General features: G+C 32.4%; 1 protein-coding gene across 1 annotated transcript in view; it reads right to left on the reverse strand.

The window, feature by feature from the left end:
* The window catches only part of LOC141556655 (ATP-dependent RNA helicase TDRD9-like), a 174,297-nt gene that overhangs the window by 99,325 nt on the left and 52,041 nt on the right, over positions 1-22,931 (reverse strand). The window contains 5 exon segments of the mRNA XM_074291121.1: positions 6,374-6,538; positions 8,610-8,690; positions 17,468-17,590; positions 18,069-18,290; positions 19,423-19,520. Of these exon segments, the coding sequence (XP_074147222.1) occupies positions 6,374-6,538; positions 8,610-8,690; positions 17,468-17,590; positions 18,069-18,290; positions 19,423-19,520 (689 nt within the window).

Raw genomic sequence — 22,931 nt, forward strand, 5'->3', positions numbered from 1 at the left:
AGAACATAATAAGCTGCCACAATACACAGCTGTTGAAAACACTGTGGACAATAAAAAAGGAGTTTTATTAACAGCAGTGGACTTTTACATAGTCCATATTATTTTACACATGTGATGTCATTTGACCCTTACAATGACCAATCTTAAGTGCTATTATCCTGATTTCATAAATAAGGAAATGGAACGGAGAACTATTAAGTAACCTGTCCAAGATAACACAACCAGTTAGACTGGGAGTGGCAGTTTTCATTCTGAGTCTGGCACCCTCTCCAGCTGTTTTTTTGGACTTCATGGCACAGAATGAATCTAACTACAGTGTACCTAATAAAGCAAACTGAACTTTTTTCCCCCTAGATGGAATTCAGGCTCATCTGCATTGAAGTGAGTTCAATCATTATTCTTGAAAAGGAAGGCAATGTTTGACAAATAAAAGGTCACATTTCTATCTGGGTATGTCTACTATGAGAAATCTACCAAAAGAGAACATTCTTGCTAAACTTTTTTGGCATGGAAGAGAAACAACTAGCACAACATGGAGTAAATCTCTCAACTGATACTTACACAGAACTTTTATTTCTTAAAAAAAATGGGAAAGATTTTTAAAAAAAGCAAAATTATCTTAAGACTATGAATAACAGAAGGAAATTTCTTGAGATATCAAAAATCAAAACACTGCTAAGAGTCCTATAGTTGTTAAAGCCTCACATCTATATTGTTTGTTATTCAGTATTAAGAATTAGTTTTAAAAACTGCTCAAAGGGCAAAGGAATAAATACAATTCGATGAAGCAAATCATCTACAAAAGAATAACTTCATGTTTTAAAACTTTTTAATTTGTCTACATTTTCTTCCAAATTAACACCAAAAATGAAGACCATACCAGTATTTGGCCTGCTTTACCTACCTAGACATTGTAGCATTTAAAAAGAGAGATAAGTAGGAGGAAAACAGTTCTTATTAAAGGGATCCAAGTTGTATTCTGTTCCAAATATAGAAAAAGGAAAGTTTATATATTACAAAAATTATTTCTAATTGAAAGGAATGCCAACTTATGCAAACATAGCGCACACATGTTTAGCAATGTGACTTTTCCATCAAGATTTTTCATGTAAAAATGGACCCAACCACTCTTGAGAACAATTTGGAACTATGCTCAAAAAGTTATCAAACTCTGCATACCCTTTAATTCAGCAGTATTACTACTGGGCTTACATACCCCAAAGAGATCTTTAAAAAAGGGGAAAATGTTTGTGGCAGCCCTTTTTGTAGTGACTAGAAACTGGAAATTGAATGGATGCCCATTCAACTGGAGAATGGCTGAATAAATTGTGGTATATGAATATCATGGAATATTATCGTTCTGTAAGAAATGACCAGCAGGATGATTTCAGAAAGGCCTGGAGAGACTTAGATGAACTGATGCTAAGTGAAATGAGCAGAACCAGGAGATCATTACACACTTCAACAACTTCAACAACAATACTATATGATGATCAAATCTGATGGAAGTGGCTCTCTTCAACAATGAGAGAATTCAAATCAGTTCCAATTGTTAAGTAATGAAGAGAATCAGTTACATCCAGTGAAAGAACTATGGAAAATGAGTGTATACCACAACATAGCTCTATCCACTCTATCTGTTATTGTCTGTGTTTTCCCTCTCAGGTTATTTTTACATTCTTTCTAAATCCAATTTCTCCTGTGCAGCAAGATAACTGTATACATATGTACACATATATTGAATTTAACATATACTTTAATATATTTAAGATGTTTTGGACTGCCTGCCATATAGGAGAGGAGGTGGGGGGAAGGAGGAGAAAAGTCGGACAGAAGGTTTTGCAAGGGTCAATGATGAAAAAACCCATGCATATGTTTTGTATATACAAAGCTATAATAATAATAAAGATTTTTCACTAAATCACTTCTGCTCTTTATCTATCCTATGCACTAAAGACAAATTAGATTTAAAATTTTGAGTCTCATCATTCAAAGTTTAACTTAGCACTTTGCAACTCCTTTCCCTAGTATAAAAGTCAGCAAGAATTATGGTATTTAAACGTGTGCACTCAACCATAAATATTCTTGAATGTTGGAAAAGTAGGAATCCTAAATATTACCACTAATAAGAACAGTATTACTTTTTCCCAATCTTATTTGATTCTCTACTTTTATTTTTATTGGTTTTTTTTTTATACAACCGTCTTTTTTAAAAATGTAGCCCATTCATCCCACTGATTTTAAAGGGGGAAGGCCTTAGCAAAGCCAGTGCACATATAGATCAAATCTGAAATTCTGCACAATATTGTATTCCAAGAACATGCCCAAATTTGTAAAGAGGAAGGTGCATTTTCCTAACACGTCCCTGTGGTAAAACTGGGTCAATCTAATTAAAGAGTAACATCATTTTATTGTGCTTTCCATGGCAATGTAGTGGTTATTGTGAATATCTTTCTGACTCTTCTTAATTCATTCGGCATCAAAAAAACAAAAGTCTAATCATGTTTCTCTAAATTTTTCACATTTGTTTTTTTTTTTTTACAGCATGGAAATAATACATTCTCAGCACTCAAATATATGAACAATTCATCAATTTATAAGTCCCTTCCAAAAAAGTCTGTCTGTTCTGTTTGAGGCTCAGCTACATCTCTTTAAAACTTCACAAGAAGGACAGCTAGGTGGCACAGTGGATAAAGCACTAACTCTGAAGTCAGAAGGACCCGAATTCAAATATGACCTCAGACACTAAACACTTCCTAGCTGTGTGACCCTGAGCAAGTCACTTAACGCCAATTGTCTGGGGGGGGGGGGGGGGAGACTTTACAAGAGGTCTACCAAATCTGCTAGAGGCCCTTTCTCACAAAATCATATCAAAAAGGTCCCAATGGAGAACTCTGGTCAACTACCTGACAACTCTCATTTTCTCCACATGACCAATACATCTTCCCTTTCTATCATATAATTCTTTAATGATATCTTTTAAACTTGTTCTTCAAAGTTCAATGGTGATATATTTCAGTCTGCTCACATCTACCATGAATCTTTCCATTATTTTTCTGTATTTAATTTAATAATATTTAATTCTTGGTATTCCAAAGCTTGCTGATATATAACATCAGTTTAAAAAATTTGTATTGGGAAAGTGGGCCTTTACTATTAAGCAAAACTTGAGTATTTGGAGATTGGGTAATGGTTAGAAAGGTAGGTATTCAAAATGTACCAAAAAGTTCACTTCCCTTGCCTACAAAATGACCAGAGAAATGCAAGATCAAATTCTGGCCATAAAAGCAACAAAAATTCAAAGTATGTTATTTTCTAACTCAAGGAACTTTACAGAGGATCTATTGACAGAGTGGGAACTGACCAAAACTGAAGTACAAGCATCACCAAATGTGGGTCTTGAAGATGGCAATACCAGTGCCGGTGGCATCATGCACACCAAGTACCAAGGGATAATAAAGTGAATGAACAATTGCTCAGAAAATCCCAGGGAACCCCTATGCCAACAGGAAACATAAGACTTGACACCATTTGGAAATTCCATCACCCATTACCCAGTTTAAGGCTTCAGTTTCATAACATAGAAAAGTATCTGTGGTCACAAATGATATGAGGTTCTACCTGGGTAAAGGCCAGAGGGTAGACCAAAAACATAGTAATTAGACTTCTCTCCCTAGATCATTGGAAGGACAAAAAACCTACATGCCCCAAGATCAATCTACAGAAGTACAGACTAGGCATCCCCTTTAGCAATGGAAAGTGCTCGATTTTAACATAAAGTTCAAAGATAAGAAATAGTATGGAAAAATAAGCCAATAATATCTATAAAAAAATTCTGTCCATAAAAACTTTTTTAGTGACAGGTTAGTTCAGACATAAACTCAGAAGACAATGACTTGAAAACATCTCCGAGTTAAAAGACTCAAATGAAAATACAAAATGAACACAAGCCCAACAAAAAGTTCTAGAAGAGATGAAAAACCATTTTAAAAAAGAAATTAATTTTTTAAAACTTTAAAAATTAAATAAAAGCAGTAGAGAAATAAATAACTAGGGAGAAATATAAAAGCTATGCAAGAAAATTGTGGAAATAATAATTATCAATTTGATAAGAATCAAAAAATAATGAAGAAAATAATTACTTACAAGTAAGAATTAGCCAAAATTTAAAAGAAGTACAAAAAATACTGGAAAAAAAAAACTCTTTAAAAATCAGGACTGATCAAATAATAAAAAATGCACAAAATAAAAATAATACTTTAAAAACTAAAATTAGACTAGTAGAAGCTAATGATTCTATGAGACAGCAAAAAACAATAAAAGAAAGTTAAAAGAATTTTTAAAAGGAAGAAAATGAGAAATATCTCATCAGAAAAACAACTGATGTGGAAAACAAGACAAACACATGATCAATGAAAACCGTCTAGACTCCATTATTTTAAAAAGTTATGAAATGCAAAAAATCCACTGATCACTTCCTGAAAGAGATCACAAAATGCAAACTCTCAGGAATACTATAACCAAATTACAGAGCTCCCAAGTCAAAGAAAATACTTCAAGCAATCAAAATCTGAAACTCTAAAAAAATCCTTGAAGGATAGATAAAATCCTAAAACTCATTGAATTCTATTCAAATTCAGCTCAAGATTGTAGAACTCTACCCATGAGTTTCCTTCAGTTTGTAGCTAAACTCCTGTTATAAAAGAGCCAATCTAAAATCCTCTCTTTGAAGAAGTTCCAAACATGCCAGCTATGTCATGCTTGCTATAGCAAGGAGCCTCTGTCCTCTGGAATATTCTTTCCCAATGCCACCCTCTCTTTACATTCACCTATTTCCCTAACCAGACTTCATGCCTCTGCCAGGATTTCTAATCTTACTTCCTAATTCCTATAATAAACCTCTTTTTTTATCAATCTAGGTTTTGTAGGGTCTGTAAATTCCTTTACAGAGAACCTCTGTGCCACCAGAAGGGAGTCCCCAAAAACTCCCTACCCTTGCACTGAATCACAAGGGGTTGCAGGTGAGCCAAACCTTTCCATTCAGTTCCCTGAACCTCAAACCTGCCACTGGAACTTATCATTTAACTCCCTGACAACTAGAAACCCTAATCTCATTTTGGTTCTCTAAATCTAAATCTTATAAAAAAAAAAATCATTCAAATACTATGGGAAATATAGTTCAAGATCACATAAGTAAATATTTAGCAACCACCATATTAAAAGATTTTCTAAAAGTCAAAGGATCTAGGACTAAAACCAAAATTACCTACCTAGTAATACTGAATATAATCTTACAAGGAAAAATGATTATTTAATGAAACAGAAGATTTTCAAGCATTTCTGATGAAAAGACCAAACTTTAATACTGAAACAAGACTTATGGGATGCATGAAAAGATAAATATGAATGAAATTAACAAAAATAAACTTTTATCCTCACACGTGGAAAGAGGATATGTATAATCACTAACAACATTATCATTATAAGGGCAGTTAGAAGCAGTTTACTCAAATGGCATGATAATGAATCAATTATATTGGAATCACCTCAACAGAATGGAAAGAGGAGGAAGAGGGATACATAGGAACAAAAGGGAAGGAAAAGAATGAATGGAAAAAATGTACATAATGTAACAGGAGTTAATAAGAATTTTTTTAATTAAATGAGTAATAGTGGAGGGAGAGAAATGGACAAATGTTTGGAATTTCACTCTCATCTGAACTGGTTCAAGATGAGAAGAATAAATATTAAACACAGATAGGTATAAAAATTCATTTTACCCAAAAGGAAAATAGAAAGGAATGGAGCTAAGAAAAGGGGACTGAAAAGAGAGAAGGCTGATTAATTATTGAGAAGAAAAAGGGGAAAACAAGGGTGGAAAAGATATTTTATACACACACACACACACACACACACACACACACACAGAGAGAGAGAGAGAGAGAGAGAGAGAGAGAGAGAGAGAGAGAGAGAGAGAGAGAGAGAGAGAGAGAGAACAATAAATAGAAAGAAAATTTCATCTGAATTCTATGATACATTGAAAGAAATGTGAAGGGAAAGGTCAGGAAGGCAAAAAAGAAAACGGTAAAGGGGATTCCCTAAATATCAAAAAATATTAGCTAATTGGCAATATTAATGGACATGGAACTAAGTAATGGATTTGGTAAGCATGCTAATAATATATAAGCAGACTATGTAATCACTCATATAATAGTTGCTACTCTATAGTTTTTTTTTTCCAACAATAAATCAAGAGTCTTCCTCTTCAATCTAATCGATTGCCTCCGTAAGTTTGCTATTGTATCCTAGTCCTAATATGAATGTTACAATATTAGACTTATTATAAATAATAAAACTGTATTTTCCAACATACCCTGATATGATTAACATGTACCAAATCATTAAGGTAATATTCTTCAATTGTGTGAGGTTTGCCTTCCACTTCAAACACATAAGCAGGATTCATTTTGTTCTGAACTGGAACAGCAAAATAGTCAGCAAATTCTCTACAATTGATGGTAGCTGACATCAGAATTACCTATTTTAAAAAGATAGTAAAAACAATTCATTAAAATTAATCAAAACACTTATTTTAGTTGACTTTTTAATATTTTAGAACACATCATAAGAAAAACTTGTTTTACTATTCAAAGTATTTTGGTATAAATTTGTTACCTTTTGCCATTTACCTATGTATGTTAGTTACCAAGCCAAAAACAAATTAGTCTTTTTCCATTAAATCTGAAGTATATACCCATTTGGGCTAAGTAGTAATTTTCATAGTCTTTAATCACAAAATACTTTCAGAAAAACAATCCAAAACTGCAATAAAATTTTCCCAGTAATTAAGCTCAATGTTTTGGGTCATGACTAGAAATAAGATGTTATATTTAAAGTTTTTTCTGCTGAAACTGACATTTCTCATCTGTGCTAAGACTAATGGAAAATTCAATGCCACTGTGTAAAGATTTGAAATGCCAATTACACATTTCAACTATATTATTAAAATAGTCTCAAATACCTTTGCAAAGTTTAAAAGAATTAAAATGCTTATAAAGTATTCTAAAGAAGATGATCAAAAAGTGAATAAAAACCTTTTAGTATAATGATTGTACTTTGGTACCACTTTTGAGTTAAAAGTGTAAAAGAATAGTGGCTAAATAGACAACATCTATAAAATCATTTTTAAATTCCAATTCCTTTGATATATAATCCAATTATTTCATAATACAATAAAAGATAATAAGACTAGTTCTCTTGTGTGGAAGACGGATCAAGTTGACTACTCATTATGGCTCTGGTGGTTCAGTAGAATTGTAGTTAAGGCCACTCTGAGACTTTGTTTTCTTCTCTATCAAATAGGAGAGATGATGTTATGAAAAAGGGACTTTGTAAATCTTGGGGGAATGTTTATTATTAGTATAGGACAGTTTAAATAAGCTTCAATGATTTGGATCCCACTATTTCAGAATTTGTGACCACTGTAACAGAGTTTCCTTATTCTATGGGAGCGAATATCATCTGCTAAATGTATAAACATTTCAAGGGAGAAATTTTAGGTTATTTAACAATAATTTTCAAACATTTCTAAAACATTTGGACTCATGAGTCTACACTGATTTGTCAATTATCAATCATTCCAGAACACTTTTCCCTAAAGATTTCTACAAGTTTCTAAAAAGCAGGTTCTCCCTAAGTGAGCTGCTATTTACTTTCAAATATTAAATCTACATGTCTTTGGAATGTTCTAAATACTTAAGAGTAAATGAGTTAGATTAAATTAGGTCACTAAATATTTAACTTAATTCTAATCAAATATTTTTAAAGCACTTAGCACAGTATCTGATATATAATATGCCCTTTAAAAAATGCTTGTTCCCTTCCCCCTCCTCACAACAGCTAGTCCAAACAAGTTAAATAGAAATCATATTAAAAATATCTCCAATATGAACATTTGCTGTATGTTTAAGCATCTGCAATGGACAAGGCACAGAGAGTACAAACACAACATGATTGGGGGGAAAACAACATGAATATAATAGATAAGTAGATATTCCTCCATTTGAGGAACAAGACAAACATGAAGTGAGAAAGTATAGGAGGTAGCACCTGAGATATCTTCAAGGAAGAGACCAGAGAGCAATGTCCATGAAATGAATTCTATAAAATAAACCTAATAGGTTGGGTTGGAATGGAATATGAAGACTCTTCAATCATAACATATTTACAGTTATTTCATTTAAATTACACTTTGCTGTCATTTAATGCTTAATGCTAATCTTTAAATCTATTCCTATGCCTTTAAATTAAAGCATTCAGTCCAGCAAAGACAAGTATCTAATACCAAGTATTTCATTATCGTCAACTATCATTAGATTTTTCTACAGCCTGAAGCAAATTTTGGGTATTAATGCAATTTTATTTTAAAAGTACTCAAAACACATTACCATAGTCATAGGAAAATAGCCTGAAGCTTGTTTTCTTAAAAGAAGACATTATACATATTATTGAGTTTGATAAGTCTCCATTTTCAATTTAAATTCATGTAAAATAAAAAGGGGAAAGTCAATGACAAAATCTGATCTTGAATTCAAAAAAGTCATACTTACCTTCACAAAACGTGAATTTGTCCTTAAAAGTTTGCGGACAACCAACAAGAGAAAATCCATTTCCTCTGTACGTTCATGTACCTATAAAAAATATATATATATAAGATGATAGTATTAGGCATCAACTCTGACACTGCTAGGAGGAGAATAAAAGGCAGCAGCTGTCTTTCATTTTGGAATATGAATTCATTTGATTCAAATTCCCTATATCTATGCCATATTTCATGTATCAAGTATCCCTTTATCAGACCTGTTGTAATCAATAGTAAGCCATGGGTCTAATAGGATAGGGGTGCCAGGACTGATGTGAGATAAGGCGCTTCCTGTAAAATATTTCTGCCTTCATCCAATGCCAATCGCAGTCTGAATACTTTCTTTAAACAGGTAGAAGCTGTGACAGTGTCAGTCTAAGTTCAGGGTATGAGAAAGATATTTCCTTCTTTCATTATCACAGTCTAAACCAATATAGTCATAAGGGATGTAGTGCAATGTTATCATGTTAACAAGGTTCTTTACCAGGTATGGTAAATCAAATGACAGTCAGGCTTGCAAAAGTGAGGCATGGTACTGTGGGAGGAGTACTACCTCTGGTGTCAAAGGACTAGAGGTCACTTCTAGTACATTTCCACACCATGCTGTTCAACATTTGGTGTTTGTATGGCCAGGACAAGTCACTTAACCTTCTTGAGTCTATTTCCTTCTTTGTAAAAGTGAAAGAATTAGACCAAATAGTCACTGATGGGTCCACCAATTGTAGATCTCTAACTTCATAAAAGGTAACACACCACTTATAGGAGATATTGTAGAAGAACATCCTAGTCAGGTAAAGATTAAGACTAGATGAGGTAAGCTTTCTTCTAACTGTAAGATTCCATGGTTATCAATTTTTTATTACTTAGCATTCCAGGGAACCATCTGGCCTTGAAAGATCAAGACCAAAACTAGCAACTATTTCCTCCAAAAAATTCACACAAAACTAGTATCAACCAAAAAAGTGTTTAGGCATGAAAGAAAAATTTAAAAACCTAACATCTTGAGAGAAAATGAAAATGTTGGAAAAGTCTAGGAGAAGGGGTAAGTAGAGAATGAAAAGGCACCTTTCAAAGCTGTGATAGTTTTGTGAGAGCTAATTAAAATCAGCATGAACAATTTAGACAATTATCTCACAGTGAAGTAAATGATACTCTAAAGCAGTGGTCCTCAAACTTTTTAAATAGGGGGCCAGTTCACTGTCCCTCAGACTGTTGGAAGGCCAGACTATAGTAAAAACAAAACTCACACTCTGTCTCCTCCCCTCAGCCCATTTGCCATAACCCGGTGGGCCGCATAAACGTCCTCAGCGGGCAGCATCTAGCTCGAAGACCATAGTTTGAGAATCCCTGCTCTAAAGCAACAGCTCAAAACTTTTTAGCCTCAGAATCCTTTTACACTATTGAAAATTAATGTTTATGGGAGCAGCTGAGTGGTGCAGTGGATAGAGGCCTTGTCCTGGAGTCAGGAGGACCTGAGTTCAAATCAGGTCTCAGATACATAGCACTTAGCATTTACTACATATGTAATACTACTGGGCAAGTCACTTCTGTCTGCCTCACAACCAAAACAAACAAACAAACAAAAAAAGAGTATCCCAAAGAGTTTTTGATTATGTCATTTACTGGACATTGAATTGTGTTCACCATATTGAACATTAAATGTAATGTTTTTAATTCATTCATTCATTCTTAAAAGAAAAAACAAGTTCTCTACATATTAACATAATGTTTTTTAGAAAATGTAACATTTTCCAAGACAAAATTTAGTAGTAAGAATAGCATTTTTTTAGATATTTTTACAAGGCTCCTTAATGTCTAGTTTAACAAGAAGATAAGTGGATTCTCATATCATCTCCTATATACAATGTATAATGATATAATTTTTTATTTGAATTGCACCCCTCCCTATTAAAAACATTAGAAAGCATAGGAATAAAGGGAATTTTCCTTAATAAGCAGCATCTATTTAAAACCATCAGCAAGAATTATTTGTATTGGAGCAAAGCTGGATGCATTTACAAAAACATCAAGGGAGAAATAAGGATGCCTATTAAAAATCACTATTATTCAATACTGTACCAGAAATGTTAGCTTTAGCAATAAGAAAAAAAATTAAAGGAATTAAAATAGGCAATGAGGAAATAAAAACTATTTCTCTTTGCAGATGATATGATGTACTTAGAGAATCCTAGAAAATAATCTAAAAACCTACTTGAAACAACAAAGCTTTTAGCAAAGTTGCAGGATATAAGAATAAATTCACAAAAATCAGCAGCATTTTTGTTACTGACAAAATGCATCAGCAAGAGTTAGAGAAATTCCATTTAAAATAATATAGACAAAAAAAAAAACCAAACTTGTTTACTTGCCATGAGCCACAAACTTTATGAACACAATTACAAAATACTTCTCTCACACAAATAAAGTCAGATCTAAACAACTGGGAAAATATTACTTGTTCATGAGAAGAGGCTGAGCTAATATAATAAAAATGACAATCCTATCTAAACTGGTCTACTTATTCAGTGCCATACCAATCAAACTGCCAAATAATTACTTTATAGAGCTAGAAAAAAATAACAAGAAGATTCATTTGAAGAACAAAAGGGCAAGAACATCAAGGGAATTTATAAGAAAAAAATTACAAAGCAAAAAAAAAAAAAATTACAGGTGCTTTTATCATGTTGGTGCTTGTTTCTAGTTACTACTTCATATGTAATCACATTCTAGCCTATAGCTCCTTAGGGTAGGACCCCCTTCCTCCCAGTGCCATGTTGTTCACCCTGACAAGGCTACCCTCAGATTACCTGAACCATGCCCTGTGCAATGTTCAAGGCTGGCAGGGGGTTGGCAGGCCCTCTTACAATGGCATTAGAATGCCTATCATATATCAATCCTGAGATAGTTTAAGATAAGCACAATGATTTGTAAGCCTTTTTTTTTTTCCAAGTTTGAAGCTGACATAAACAGATCTTTTGGGGGGCCAGATGTAAACTGTATCCCCTTCCAGAGCTCCCAGACCCTGGAAAAGCCTGCAAACCCCCAGTTAAGTGGTTTCATTCAATCAGAGATCTTCCCAATCATCTCTATTGAACTGCCACAAACCACTCCCAGTAGCTCAAACTCCCAAGATAAGTAATCTCTTTTCAATTGGAGATATAGGCCAGGGGAGCATTGACTCAAATTCTCAGTTGAAGTAATCTCAATTTTGAACTAAATTGAAGCCCCAGACAGCTAATAAAAGACAACTCTGAACCCCCAACTCTTTACATTAGTCCTAATGCTTGCCAAAGAAGCTATCTTCTTAGGAAGCTGTCCTGTCTAGACTTTTGCCCATTGGTGAGATAGTAAAGGTTAACAATGAAAAGAGCCTATCTTCCATCTTCCTAGTAAGCTGGCTTCTCAGTGTCAGTAAATTCCTTTTTGCCACGAAGATTTTGGATTTTAAAATTCTTTCACATAGGACATGAGCTTCCAACCAGAGGGAGTTTCCCACTTCAATTCTCACCTCATCACAAAGACCACTAATCTCATGAAAGCTTCTTCTGGTGTATGACTTGGCTATTTGAGAGGAAATTTCTTGGAATTAATTTGATCCATGTATGGATGAGGAACAAATCAAGATAAATCTATAGTCAGAATTACAGACATTCCAGAAAAATTTAGGAAAACAAAGCAGTCTAAACAAGAAAACATTCCAGAATGGACAAAAACAAATAAAAGGAAAAAGAAAGAAAAAATTTCCAAAGGACCTCCATAAAGATCCCAAAATTTACCTCTCCCCAAATACAATATACTTAAATGCCAACAGCCTGTAAGCAGTCAAAAATTAAGAAAAACAAATAATATACAAAAAAACCTCAATGAAATTCACGAAATAAGGAGGAAAAAATACATATATATGAACTATGAACACAGAATTATCTACTAGGAAAACTTAGTGTAGTATATGAAGACAAAAATGGACAATTTTAAAAATATTTAACTTTTCAAATTTACAGAGCCAATTTTCTAGCGAATACAAGCCCCACAAAAAGCAGGGTTTTAAACAATTCAGATTTTTAAAAATCAAGACAAAATAGTTGTTAAGAAAATTAAAAAACTGTTAGAGAACAATAATTTTTAAAACAAATTCTGCAAAAAAAGTATTATAAAGAACACAGGCCCAATGAATCCAAAAATTAAACTCTATCTTTAAAAAAAAGACAAATCCAAGTTAAAGAATCCAAATTACTACTAGCACAGAATAAGCAAATTTGACTGGCAGCTTTTTTTTTTTTTTTAAATTCAGGAGTTGGAAGGGACCTCAGAGGCCATCTAATATATATTTAAACATATACAATAGGAAATAACTACTATAAACATATCCAATAAGTAGTTCCTCCAGACTTTTTCTTTAAATTTTAAATGGAAAAAGAATACTAACTCTCAAGACATTTCATTATATTATGAACAGCTCTAATCTTGGAAGCCGAGATCCTTTGCAATTTCTACCTACTCTTTCCTGGTAATGTGAACTCTAGAGTTCATCCTGTTCCCATTGTCAACAGTTTACACACAAAAGGAGGCCAAATTCCCAGGACTATCTTGTTAAGAATATCTAAGACATACTCAACCATCTTATCAAGTTTGTTCTAGACTATTAGTTTATTGCCAAAAATTATTTTTGAGTTTTGCCTCATGAGCCTTTTCATGTCAATAAAGGGCTCTTGCGACCATAACATCTGATGAGAATTCTTCACATTCCAAACTGCTCTCCCACAACACAACCTGCTATTTCTTCACTGGCATTGCCTTCTTAGACTAAAGAAGATAAATCTAATTGCTACTTTATATAACAATCCTTTAATATTTGAAGACAATCATTACCTCCCCCCAGAATCTTATTTTTTCCAGATATACTCAATTATTTCAGTTAAGTTTCATGTCAAAGTCCTTCACTATCCTGATTCTCTTCCTCTAGACCACATAGAGTATATAAATGTCCTCCTTTTTTTGTTTTTTCATTTTGTTATCTTTTCCAATCTAATAAGTATAAAATTTTGCTATAACTTATGTTCTATTTATCAGAGAATCCTTTCATATGGTTGCTAACTCAGGTCAGTCACCAAACCTCTCTTCACAAATTGCGGTCATGATGAGGGCTCTAATGTGTAATCCCTAGGCTTGCCCACTCTCCCCAACTGTAAGGAATCCCAATGAGGAATCCCAAGGGGTCTTGGGCATGCTTTTGCCTAAATTTGTTTGCTGAGAACCCTAGAACATGCTCACAGTATCAGAAGCTCAGTAAGCACATAGGAAAAGTCAGCCACTCTTTAGGTGCCTTAGCATTCTTTATTACAGGCCTATTTATCCCCCAGAAACCTGACCAGTCCTTAGCATGGTGCCTTTTTTTGTTCTCAATCTATATATAAAAAACCCCTTAGTGGGAAGTGAAAATTCAGCTAGGAAGTACTAGGAAGCTCACCTGGAAATGGCTCTCTCTTGAGACTCTGAAAAGCTGTGACCATGAGTCCTTCCAGACAAAGAATTCAAACGGTGGTGGTGGTGATCATGTATATTGTATGTTGTTTGTTATTCTGTCTTTATGGTGGCCATTGTGCTTGTTAATTGGGTATTACTTTTGTGCTATGAGTTTCCTCTTCCCTTATGTCTTATTTAAATCAAGGTTCTGAGCAATAATAAACTTGTGTCCACCCCCTTTAAGACTGTATCTGTTAAGCGACAATTCCGAACCTAGATTAATCTTATATCAGCAATGGTAAAAATATTTGTGAAAGAGTGTGCCCCATGTTTATCGGGAGAATGGTCTATAGCAAATATTTTTACTATGTTATTTCAGTTAAAGATTTTGCTTTTTAATTAGTTTTTCTGGTAAACTACAGAAAAAATTAAACCACTCGATGGGGGCTCATAAGGTATTATTTTTAACATACATGGACACAAAGACCATGCAAAGTAATTATTTATGCCAGACAATATTCAGGGATGTGATCTAGCTATACACATTTGATAGATATTTATAGTCTTTTGTTCTTTTTTTTTTTTTAAATAGTTCCTCACTGCAATCTATCCATATTTAACCAAGAAGCTTTCGTTGCCCTCTGAGGAATGATGTTCAATTTTAATCTTTAGAAACTGCAAAATTTCATTACTCAACATCACATTACAATATAAATTGAAGCCACAAAAATCAACTGAATGCTTATATGACACTTAAAATTGTATCAAAGTGGAATTAGGAGGTTTTTGTATATTTGGGGACTTTAAAATTATAGATATAAATATGGATAACATATTAATATGGATAAATCTATGCAAAGGTTAATAGGTTGAGAAAAGCATATATACTAATAACTTCATATAAAAAAGAAAATAAAGCCACAGAGAATTTCAACTGCACTCCTAAGAGGAGAAAGCAAATGCACTTTGTCTCTTACAATGTATTTGGTGATATTTTTACTGTTCAATACAACATATTATAAATTTATGATGATTCTTATTCTTCATTTGGCATATTTATTTGATCATTTTTAGACAGTTAAGTTTATAATTAGGTTATATTTAAAGCAATGGAAAAGTTAGGTCATATGTTCTAACAGTTTGAGCATGGAAGGTACAATAGAGGACTTGAAGGGAAAAAAAACTCCTTGAACATTTAGGAAATAAAACAGGTAATCCATAAGAACAAAAAAAAAAAAAAACTAGCAACAGATTAAGATGGTATTCCAGAATATTACTAAGGATAAAATCAGCTCAATTTTGTGGCTTTATCCATCAATGCTGAGTGGAAAAACCTGACAGAGACTGTTAGTCTGTCAAATGTTTTAGCCCTAATGAGAATTATTTGGTTGGTTAAATCATTTAACTTGCAGAGCATGAAATTCAACAAGAATTTTATTAAGGTAGGCCAAAGTATATGAAGTCAAGGCTAATTGTGAAGGCAGGAGAAATAAATGTGTAAGAAAATAAACTATCAAAGGAATCCGTGGTCACTGACAAAAACAAAGTTCCAATTCAGTGTGAAAAAATAGAAAAAATAGAAGGTAAAGATGATTAATTTAAAAATATAAAAGACTTTTAAAAGTGGAATCCAATCCTCTTTGATCTTATAAACTGAAGAATAAATAATTTGAACAAGATCACTCAGGATAGTTATGCAACAAAACAAAAATCTGAACTGAAATTCTCTGACTTCAAACCAAATTTTCTTTCTACTCCATTATTGTGTTTCTTCATTTGTCTGGACACATATTAGCAGCAGCTTATTTGTCTGAGCATAAATCCTCATTAGACCAGACTGTTAAATTTTTTCAAGGCTAAATAGGCATTGCTTCATCTCTCTTGTACCTTCAGAACCTCATATAGAGTTCTGTCAACTTTTTTCTTTTACAGATCTGTGATATCATCAATGCTTCTGCTACTAATGCAGGTCTGTGACTTCACTGCAATTTAAGAGTCTTGAGTGCCTGGGATACTGACAACTTAAATGATTAGCCTGCATCACATAGCCAGGACATATATCAGAGGTGGGACTAAGTATTGCACACCAAATGATTTTAATCTGGTATCCATAAACTTTTTTTTAATGTTTTGATAAATCTATTTTAATTGGCTTCCTGTTAAATTTTTTGTGTATATATGAACTTATATGTTTAACATGTATTTTAATTTATGAATTTAAAAATTTATCATTCTGAGAAGTCCAGAGATTTCATCAATTTGCTATAATGTCCGTTACAAAAAAAGACTAAGAACTTTTATATTACATCAAAACTGCCTTTTACTCTCACTCATAGTTTCATATACTTCTGCCAAATCTGCATGTTTCAAATGCATTAGAAAGGATTTCAGCACTTGGTTCTTCATAAATCCAAACTCCCATAGTACATCAAATCCCAAAGAAATAAAGAAATTGTTTGTAATGTTAATAAGTATTCCTTTACCTCTTTTATAAATTCAGTTTTTCATATATCTCATTTTCTTAGAATGGGGTATACTTAAATAAGCTTCAAGTTTTAAATTTGTTCCCAAATTTCACAAAAATTAAAGCAACTCTTCTAAGACTTAAGACACAAATACATATACACATAGGTGTACATATATACAAATACAAGCACAATATACACATGCATAAATTTAGATAATACATACATGCAGGTCTGTGTAAATACACCTATCTGTGTATATAAAAAGCTTGAGTGTAAAAGTCAATTTTTCTTCAAAAAAAAAAAAAAAAAAGTCAATGCCTCAATGATTCCTTTACTTCAAAGAAAAATACATTGATTTATGTTTTTCAATTTTATCATGGCTCAATAAACCCATGTTATATCCACTGATTTACCTGGTAGCAAGAGCCAGAAGGAGCTAAATTTATCAAGGATTCCAGGATCAAAGAGAGAGAGAAGAAAAGTTATGTGCTGAGTCACACAGTGCCAGCATTTTCATCTTGATCAGAAAAAAAAAAAAAAAATCTAGCTTATCAAATAGAAAGGCTAAAAAAAAAAATTGCAATTAGAAGTCCTTCTAAATTCTATATATTCTTTATCTAAAAACTAAAACTAGCACTTTAAACAATAGATCTGACCAAAGCCCTCAAGCCCCTATATCCATGTATAAATGTGTCTTAGAAATAAGAGGAAAATAACAAATTTTAAAGTTTTGAAAAGTAGCATGTAGTCAAAATGCTTTATATGAAATTCAGTTATTTCATTTACATTCCACCTGTACTTGCATTGTATAGTAATTTGCAATTTTACAAAATGCTTTTGTGTATGTTAATTTAATCCTTTACAATAAAATAAAAACAAATTTTTTCAAACTTACTTCATCAATGAAGACGTGAGTAAATTCTGCCAAACTTTTGGCACCAACTATTTTCTGAAGCAGCACACCAGTGGTCATGTAAATTAACTTTGTGTCTTTGGTAGCTATTTTTTCTAGTCCAACCTAAGAGAGGAGAAGAAAGAAAGAAACAGGAAGTTGACATATTTAAATAGTTCACATGCCAATTACTAAAAACTATTACCATTTCCATTTTTGAGTAACTGTTTTATGTCTTTTATCATCCAGTATAAAATTCAGTGGCAGATTACAATAAAATTACATTTCTCAATTCCTCTCTTTGAAGCCTGGTTTACCTAATAATAAAGTACTATCCTTCCTACATACATATATGTCTTGTTCTGTTGGGGAAATTTTTGTTTTGTTTTGTTTTGCTTTATTTAAAGTCTGGCAACACATTCAATCACCCATTTATCTGGAGAAAAATAAAAAACATTGGTTAAAATTTAAATTTTTTAAAAATCTGCTACACAAACATCTGGTAGAATTTGAAGGTTTGCAAAATTTGTGTTATACAATTTATATAATATAGGCTAAGGAATTAAAGCAGAAATAAAAATTTGCTTGCTTTCTATAAGCTTACCTGATATCCTACTAAACCACCCAAGGTCCAAGATCTCTCTTTACTAATCCATCTTGCAATGCTACTGGCTCCTATTTTCCGTGGCTGAGTAACCACAATGTTGCAGTATGTAGAACGGCGAATATAATAATCTAAGACATACTGAGGAAGCTGGGTGCTTTTTCCACTACCAGTTGCACCATGAATAATTACAACTGAATTGCTTTCTATCAAGGAAATAACCTGAAATTAGAAAGGCAAAAAAATCAGTGTTCTCTTCAATGAACAAAAATTGAACAGAAACTATTATGCATAAAATAATAATGTATACCTATAATAACGTAAGACAAAGTTAGAAAAGAACCTTAAAGATGATCTAAGTCAAGGTGCTCTTAAACTTTTGCCATAAACCCCTTTGAGGATCTAGTAAAACCTAACCCCATCTACAAATAATATTTTTAAATATATAAAATAAAATGTATGGGACTGCAAGGGAAACTAATTACATTTCAACACAATTATGCAAATATTGAAAATCAATGCAAGCCCAAATCAAATAAAAATTGAGTTTTAATTATTCAGTTTTCTATTATTTATACTATAATCTCTCTCCACTGGTAAATCAACATTGTTAAAATTTTAAATGTTTAATGGAACGATTCTTTAGAACCAAAAATAATAATTAATAGTATAATTTATATATATATATATATATATATATATATATATAATATAATATAATAATAGATTGCCACTTTTAATAAAATTATCTAATATAGGCAAATATCTTTGAGTTATCATATAATTGTTTTCTAAAATTATACCAGAGAAATAATTTATCCAAGAATCTCCACTTTTTATAGATTTTTAGCCATTCAAAGGATTTTGAAAAAAATGCATTGGAGGTGAAAAGCCTCTGATAGAGGGAAACGGAAATAATAGAGCGAAAATTTATAAAAATTCAATGAATAAAATAAATTTATATATAGCTTAAGTCCAGAGATTGTATCTTTTAAGTATCTGCATCCCGTCACACACTATGCCTTTAAAGATGGTAGTGGATGCTTAGTAAATAATATATGGTGAATTACCTTTATTTAGAAAAAAGACAAAATTGAGAAGTAGCATAATATTGGCTCAATCCAATTGGATTTAGGAGTTAAAAAGGGCTGGATTAGAATTCTGCCTCAGATATTTATTTACTAGCTATATATGCTGAGGCCAGTCAGTTAACCTCTTTGGGCCACTAGTTACCTGTAAAATGAGAGGGATGAACTCTATGATCTCTAAGGTCTTTCCCCGCTCTACATATACATATATTTGTGATTGTTTCTTCATTTACAGAGTCACATTTATGTTAAAATAAACTGTTTACCTCTTCCTTACACCGATTTATAGGCAAATCGGGATATTTGTAATTTGTTTCTGGGATAGATGGCACACTGTTTGATTTACATAAAGGCTTCTTTGGACCTGGGAGTAGGGAGGAAAAAAAAAAAAGCAATGAAAATGTTTTAAATGATTACATTATAAATGTTTGCATTATATATGAATACACTTCTCCCTTCCCATCCAAATTAACACCTTTTCAGGATAGAAGACAACTTTTAAAAAATCATTTACTATCTTATTTACAATTTAAACAAAATGGATTAAAAGTTAAACACATTACTTTAGTGGAACCTTTAATCCTAGATATTAGCACTACAGTCTATATTTAGTAACTCAGTGTAAAACAGAATTTATAAATTGGCACAAATAAAAAATCTATTACATTATATAGACAGATATATATGTGTACATATATATGTATATTCTTTATATAAATTTAAATTGAAAGATAATTCAAATGTTAACTATTCTTTTCCTATTTCAAGAATCAGTCAAAAAGCATTAATTGCTTGCTGAGTGCCAGATATTATGCTAAGCTTAGAAATATAAAGCATCCATCCCCTGCTTTCAAGAAATTCAGCATCTACTGAAGATAAAAACATGCTAACAGCTATATACTACCACAACATAGATGACAAACAGATAATCACATGGGGACAACACTATCATTAAGGAGGATTTAGGAAAGGAACTTATAAAAGATGTGATTTTAATTGGTTCCACTGTTAAATCATATGGCCTGGATTCTCGTTCCATCATCTTGGTCATTCTTCCAGATGGCCCCTAGTTTACATAGATCCATTTTAAAATACGATCCCCTAGACAAACACTGTATGATCAAGGCAGACTGACAGTATCATTTCATTTCTTGACACAGTGGATAGATAGAACACAAGGCTTGAGTCAGGAAGTCTCCTCTTTCTGAATTCAAATCTGGCCTCAGCCGCTTCCTAGATGGGTGATCCTGGGCAAGTCACTTAACCCTATTTGCTTCTATTTCCTCATCTATAAACTGAAAAAAGAAATGGCAAACCATTTCAATATCCTTCCCAAGAAAACCCTAAATGGGATCACAAAGAGTCAGACATAACTGAAATAACAATTACTACTGCTACTATGACTACAACTACAAGTAAGGGAAGTCAGAATCCAGGAAGTAGCAATGAAAGAGAGCATTTAGCAGATGGTACACAGCCAGTGATTATGTCCAGAATCAAGGAGGCCACTTCACTAGATCACAGAGAAAACAGAAGAGAATAAGGGCTTTAAAAACCAGAGAGAGGATTTTTATATATTTGATCATTAAGGTAATAGGGTACCACTAGAGCTTATTTAATAGGGAAGGTGACATAGTCAAATCTATGTATTAGGAAAATCATTTGATTGGGTTTTTTTTTTCTTTAAAAAGTTGTTTTTTACATTCTTTTCTTTTTTAAAAAAGGTTTGAGTTTTAAATTCTCTCCCTTCCCTCCAACCCCTCCCCCCACTCCTTAGAAAATAAAGCAACGTGCCAATTACATATAAAAAGTCATAAAACATTATTTCCATATCAGCTACTTTGAAGGTGGGAAAGGAAAGAAGGGAGAGAAGAAGAAAGGGAACAAGAAAGGAAGGAAAGGAGAATAGAAAGAGAAAGGAGGGGAGGGAGAGAAAAAAATATGTTTCAAAATGTACCCAGAGCTCATCAGTTTTCTCTGGAGGGAATGGAATTTTTCATTATGGAACCTTTAGGATTGTCTTAGAACACTGTACTGATTGGCAGGTAAGTCTTTCATGAATTATATAATGTTGCTATTACTGTGTACTGTATTTTCCTACTTTGTTCTGCATCAATTCACTTTTTCTGAAACCATGTCCCTCATAATTTCTTATAGCACAATAGTGTTCCATTACATTCATATATCACAATTCGTTTGGCCATTTCCAAGATAATGGGCATCTCTTTATTCTAATTCATTGCTATCACAAAAAGAGCTGTTATAAATATTTTTATACATATAGGTCTTTTCCATTTTCTTTGGTCTCTTTAGGATATAAAGCTAGTAGTGGTATTGCTGGATCAAAGAGTATGCCCAATTTGACAATTTTGAAGGCACAGTTCCCAAATTTATGGGTGGATTAGTTCTCATGTGTACTAATAATGCTTTAATATCCCTACTTTAATGCATGGAAAATCTCTTTGAAAACTAGATGGAGAATGTACTAGAGCAGGGAGAAAGGTGTGGCAGGGAGACTATGCACAGGCTACTGCAATAGTATAGGTATGGGGTAATGAGAGGCTGTACCAGGGTAATGGCAAAAGGGTAGTGGCAAGAGATGCTGCAACAGGATTTAATAAATGACTGATGGGAGGAGGGAGGTGAAGAAAAATGTAGATTATAGGATGACATCTAGGTTGTTAGAACAGATGCTTGGGAATTGTGGCAACTTTGACAATTATATATTTTCATAGATCAGAACTATAGATTATATTTATTCAGCAGAAAATTATGGAATAATATACTCTACATTTTACAAAGAATATAGGTAACTTTTTTTTTCAAACAAAAAGATTTCTTATGAATTGACAGATCACAATCTAACATCCAAAAAGTTAAATCTGTTTTTCTTTACATATTTTTAAAAACCAGGAAATTGAAAAAAGATCTAATTGAAAAATTAATTCTGGTCTTTTTGTCTTTCTCCCGGACTCAGCTTGTAACTCTCACCTTACCTACCAAGATGCTTGTCAAGCCACTTTTCTCCTTTCCTATTTCTCATTTTCTTTCACATTCAGTCTCCATTTCTGTCTTTTCTCCTTATAATTTTTCTATTTTCTCTTGTCCCCAATCCATCCCTCCTTTAAGTGGTCATATTGAACTAAGTTTTAGGAATTATTTTCCTTATTTACTGAATAAAGTCTGAATTTTATGTATTTAATTAATTTTTATTAATCACAAAATATGCATTGCCCAGGCATTTTGCTCAACTATTGGAATATACACAAAATTTAGATAAAACAAGATCCTTATGGTCCTTATGGATAGGACTGAGCTAAATTATCTTTTATAAAACATTTACTAAGCTTAAATTCAGTTTCTACAAATCATATATATATATATATATATATATATATATATATATATATGTAGGCCAGATTCCAAGTTTCTTCAAAACTTCATTTTTCTTTTCTTTATAAAGTAAACAGATCTTTGATTTCATTAGTAGAGGGAGTCCCAGATAAACAAAAACTACATACCAATACAGATTCTGAAATTTAGAGTATGTTTGGAACAAAAAAAAAAAAAAAAAAAAAAAAAAAAAAAAGGATTAAATGACCTATCTATCACAGTAAATGACATTACAAATGATCCCTTACAATTCTAATCTAAGATTTATGACCTCTATATCTGTTATACTTAAATTTATAAATAGTTGCTAGATTACTAGATAAGTCTCCAAACAGGTACACTTCATTGATAATATAGCCAAAATACAATTATTAACCAGTCA

This window comes from Sminthopsis crassicaudata, chromosome 2 (assembly GCF_048593235.1).
Source record: "Sminthopsis crassicaudata isolate SCR6 chromosome 2, ASM4859323v1, whole genome shotgun sequence".
Taxonomy (NCBI): domain Eukaryota; kingdom Metazoa; phylum Chordata; class Mammalia; order Dasyuromorphia; family Dasyuridae; genus Sminthopsis; species Sminthopsis crassicaudata.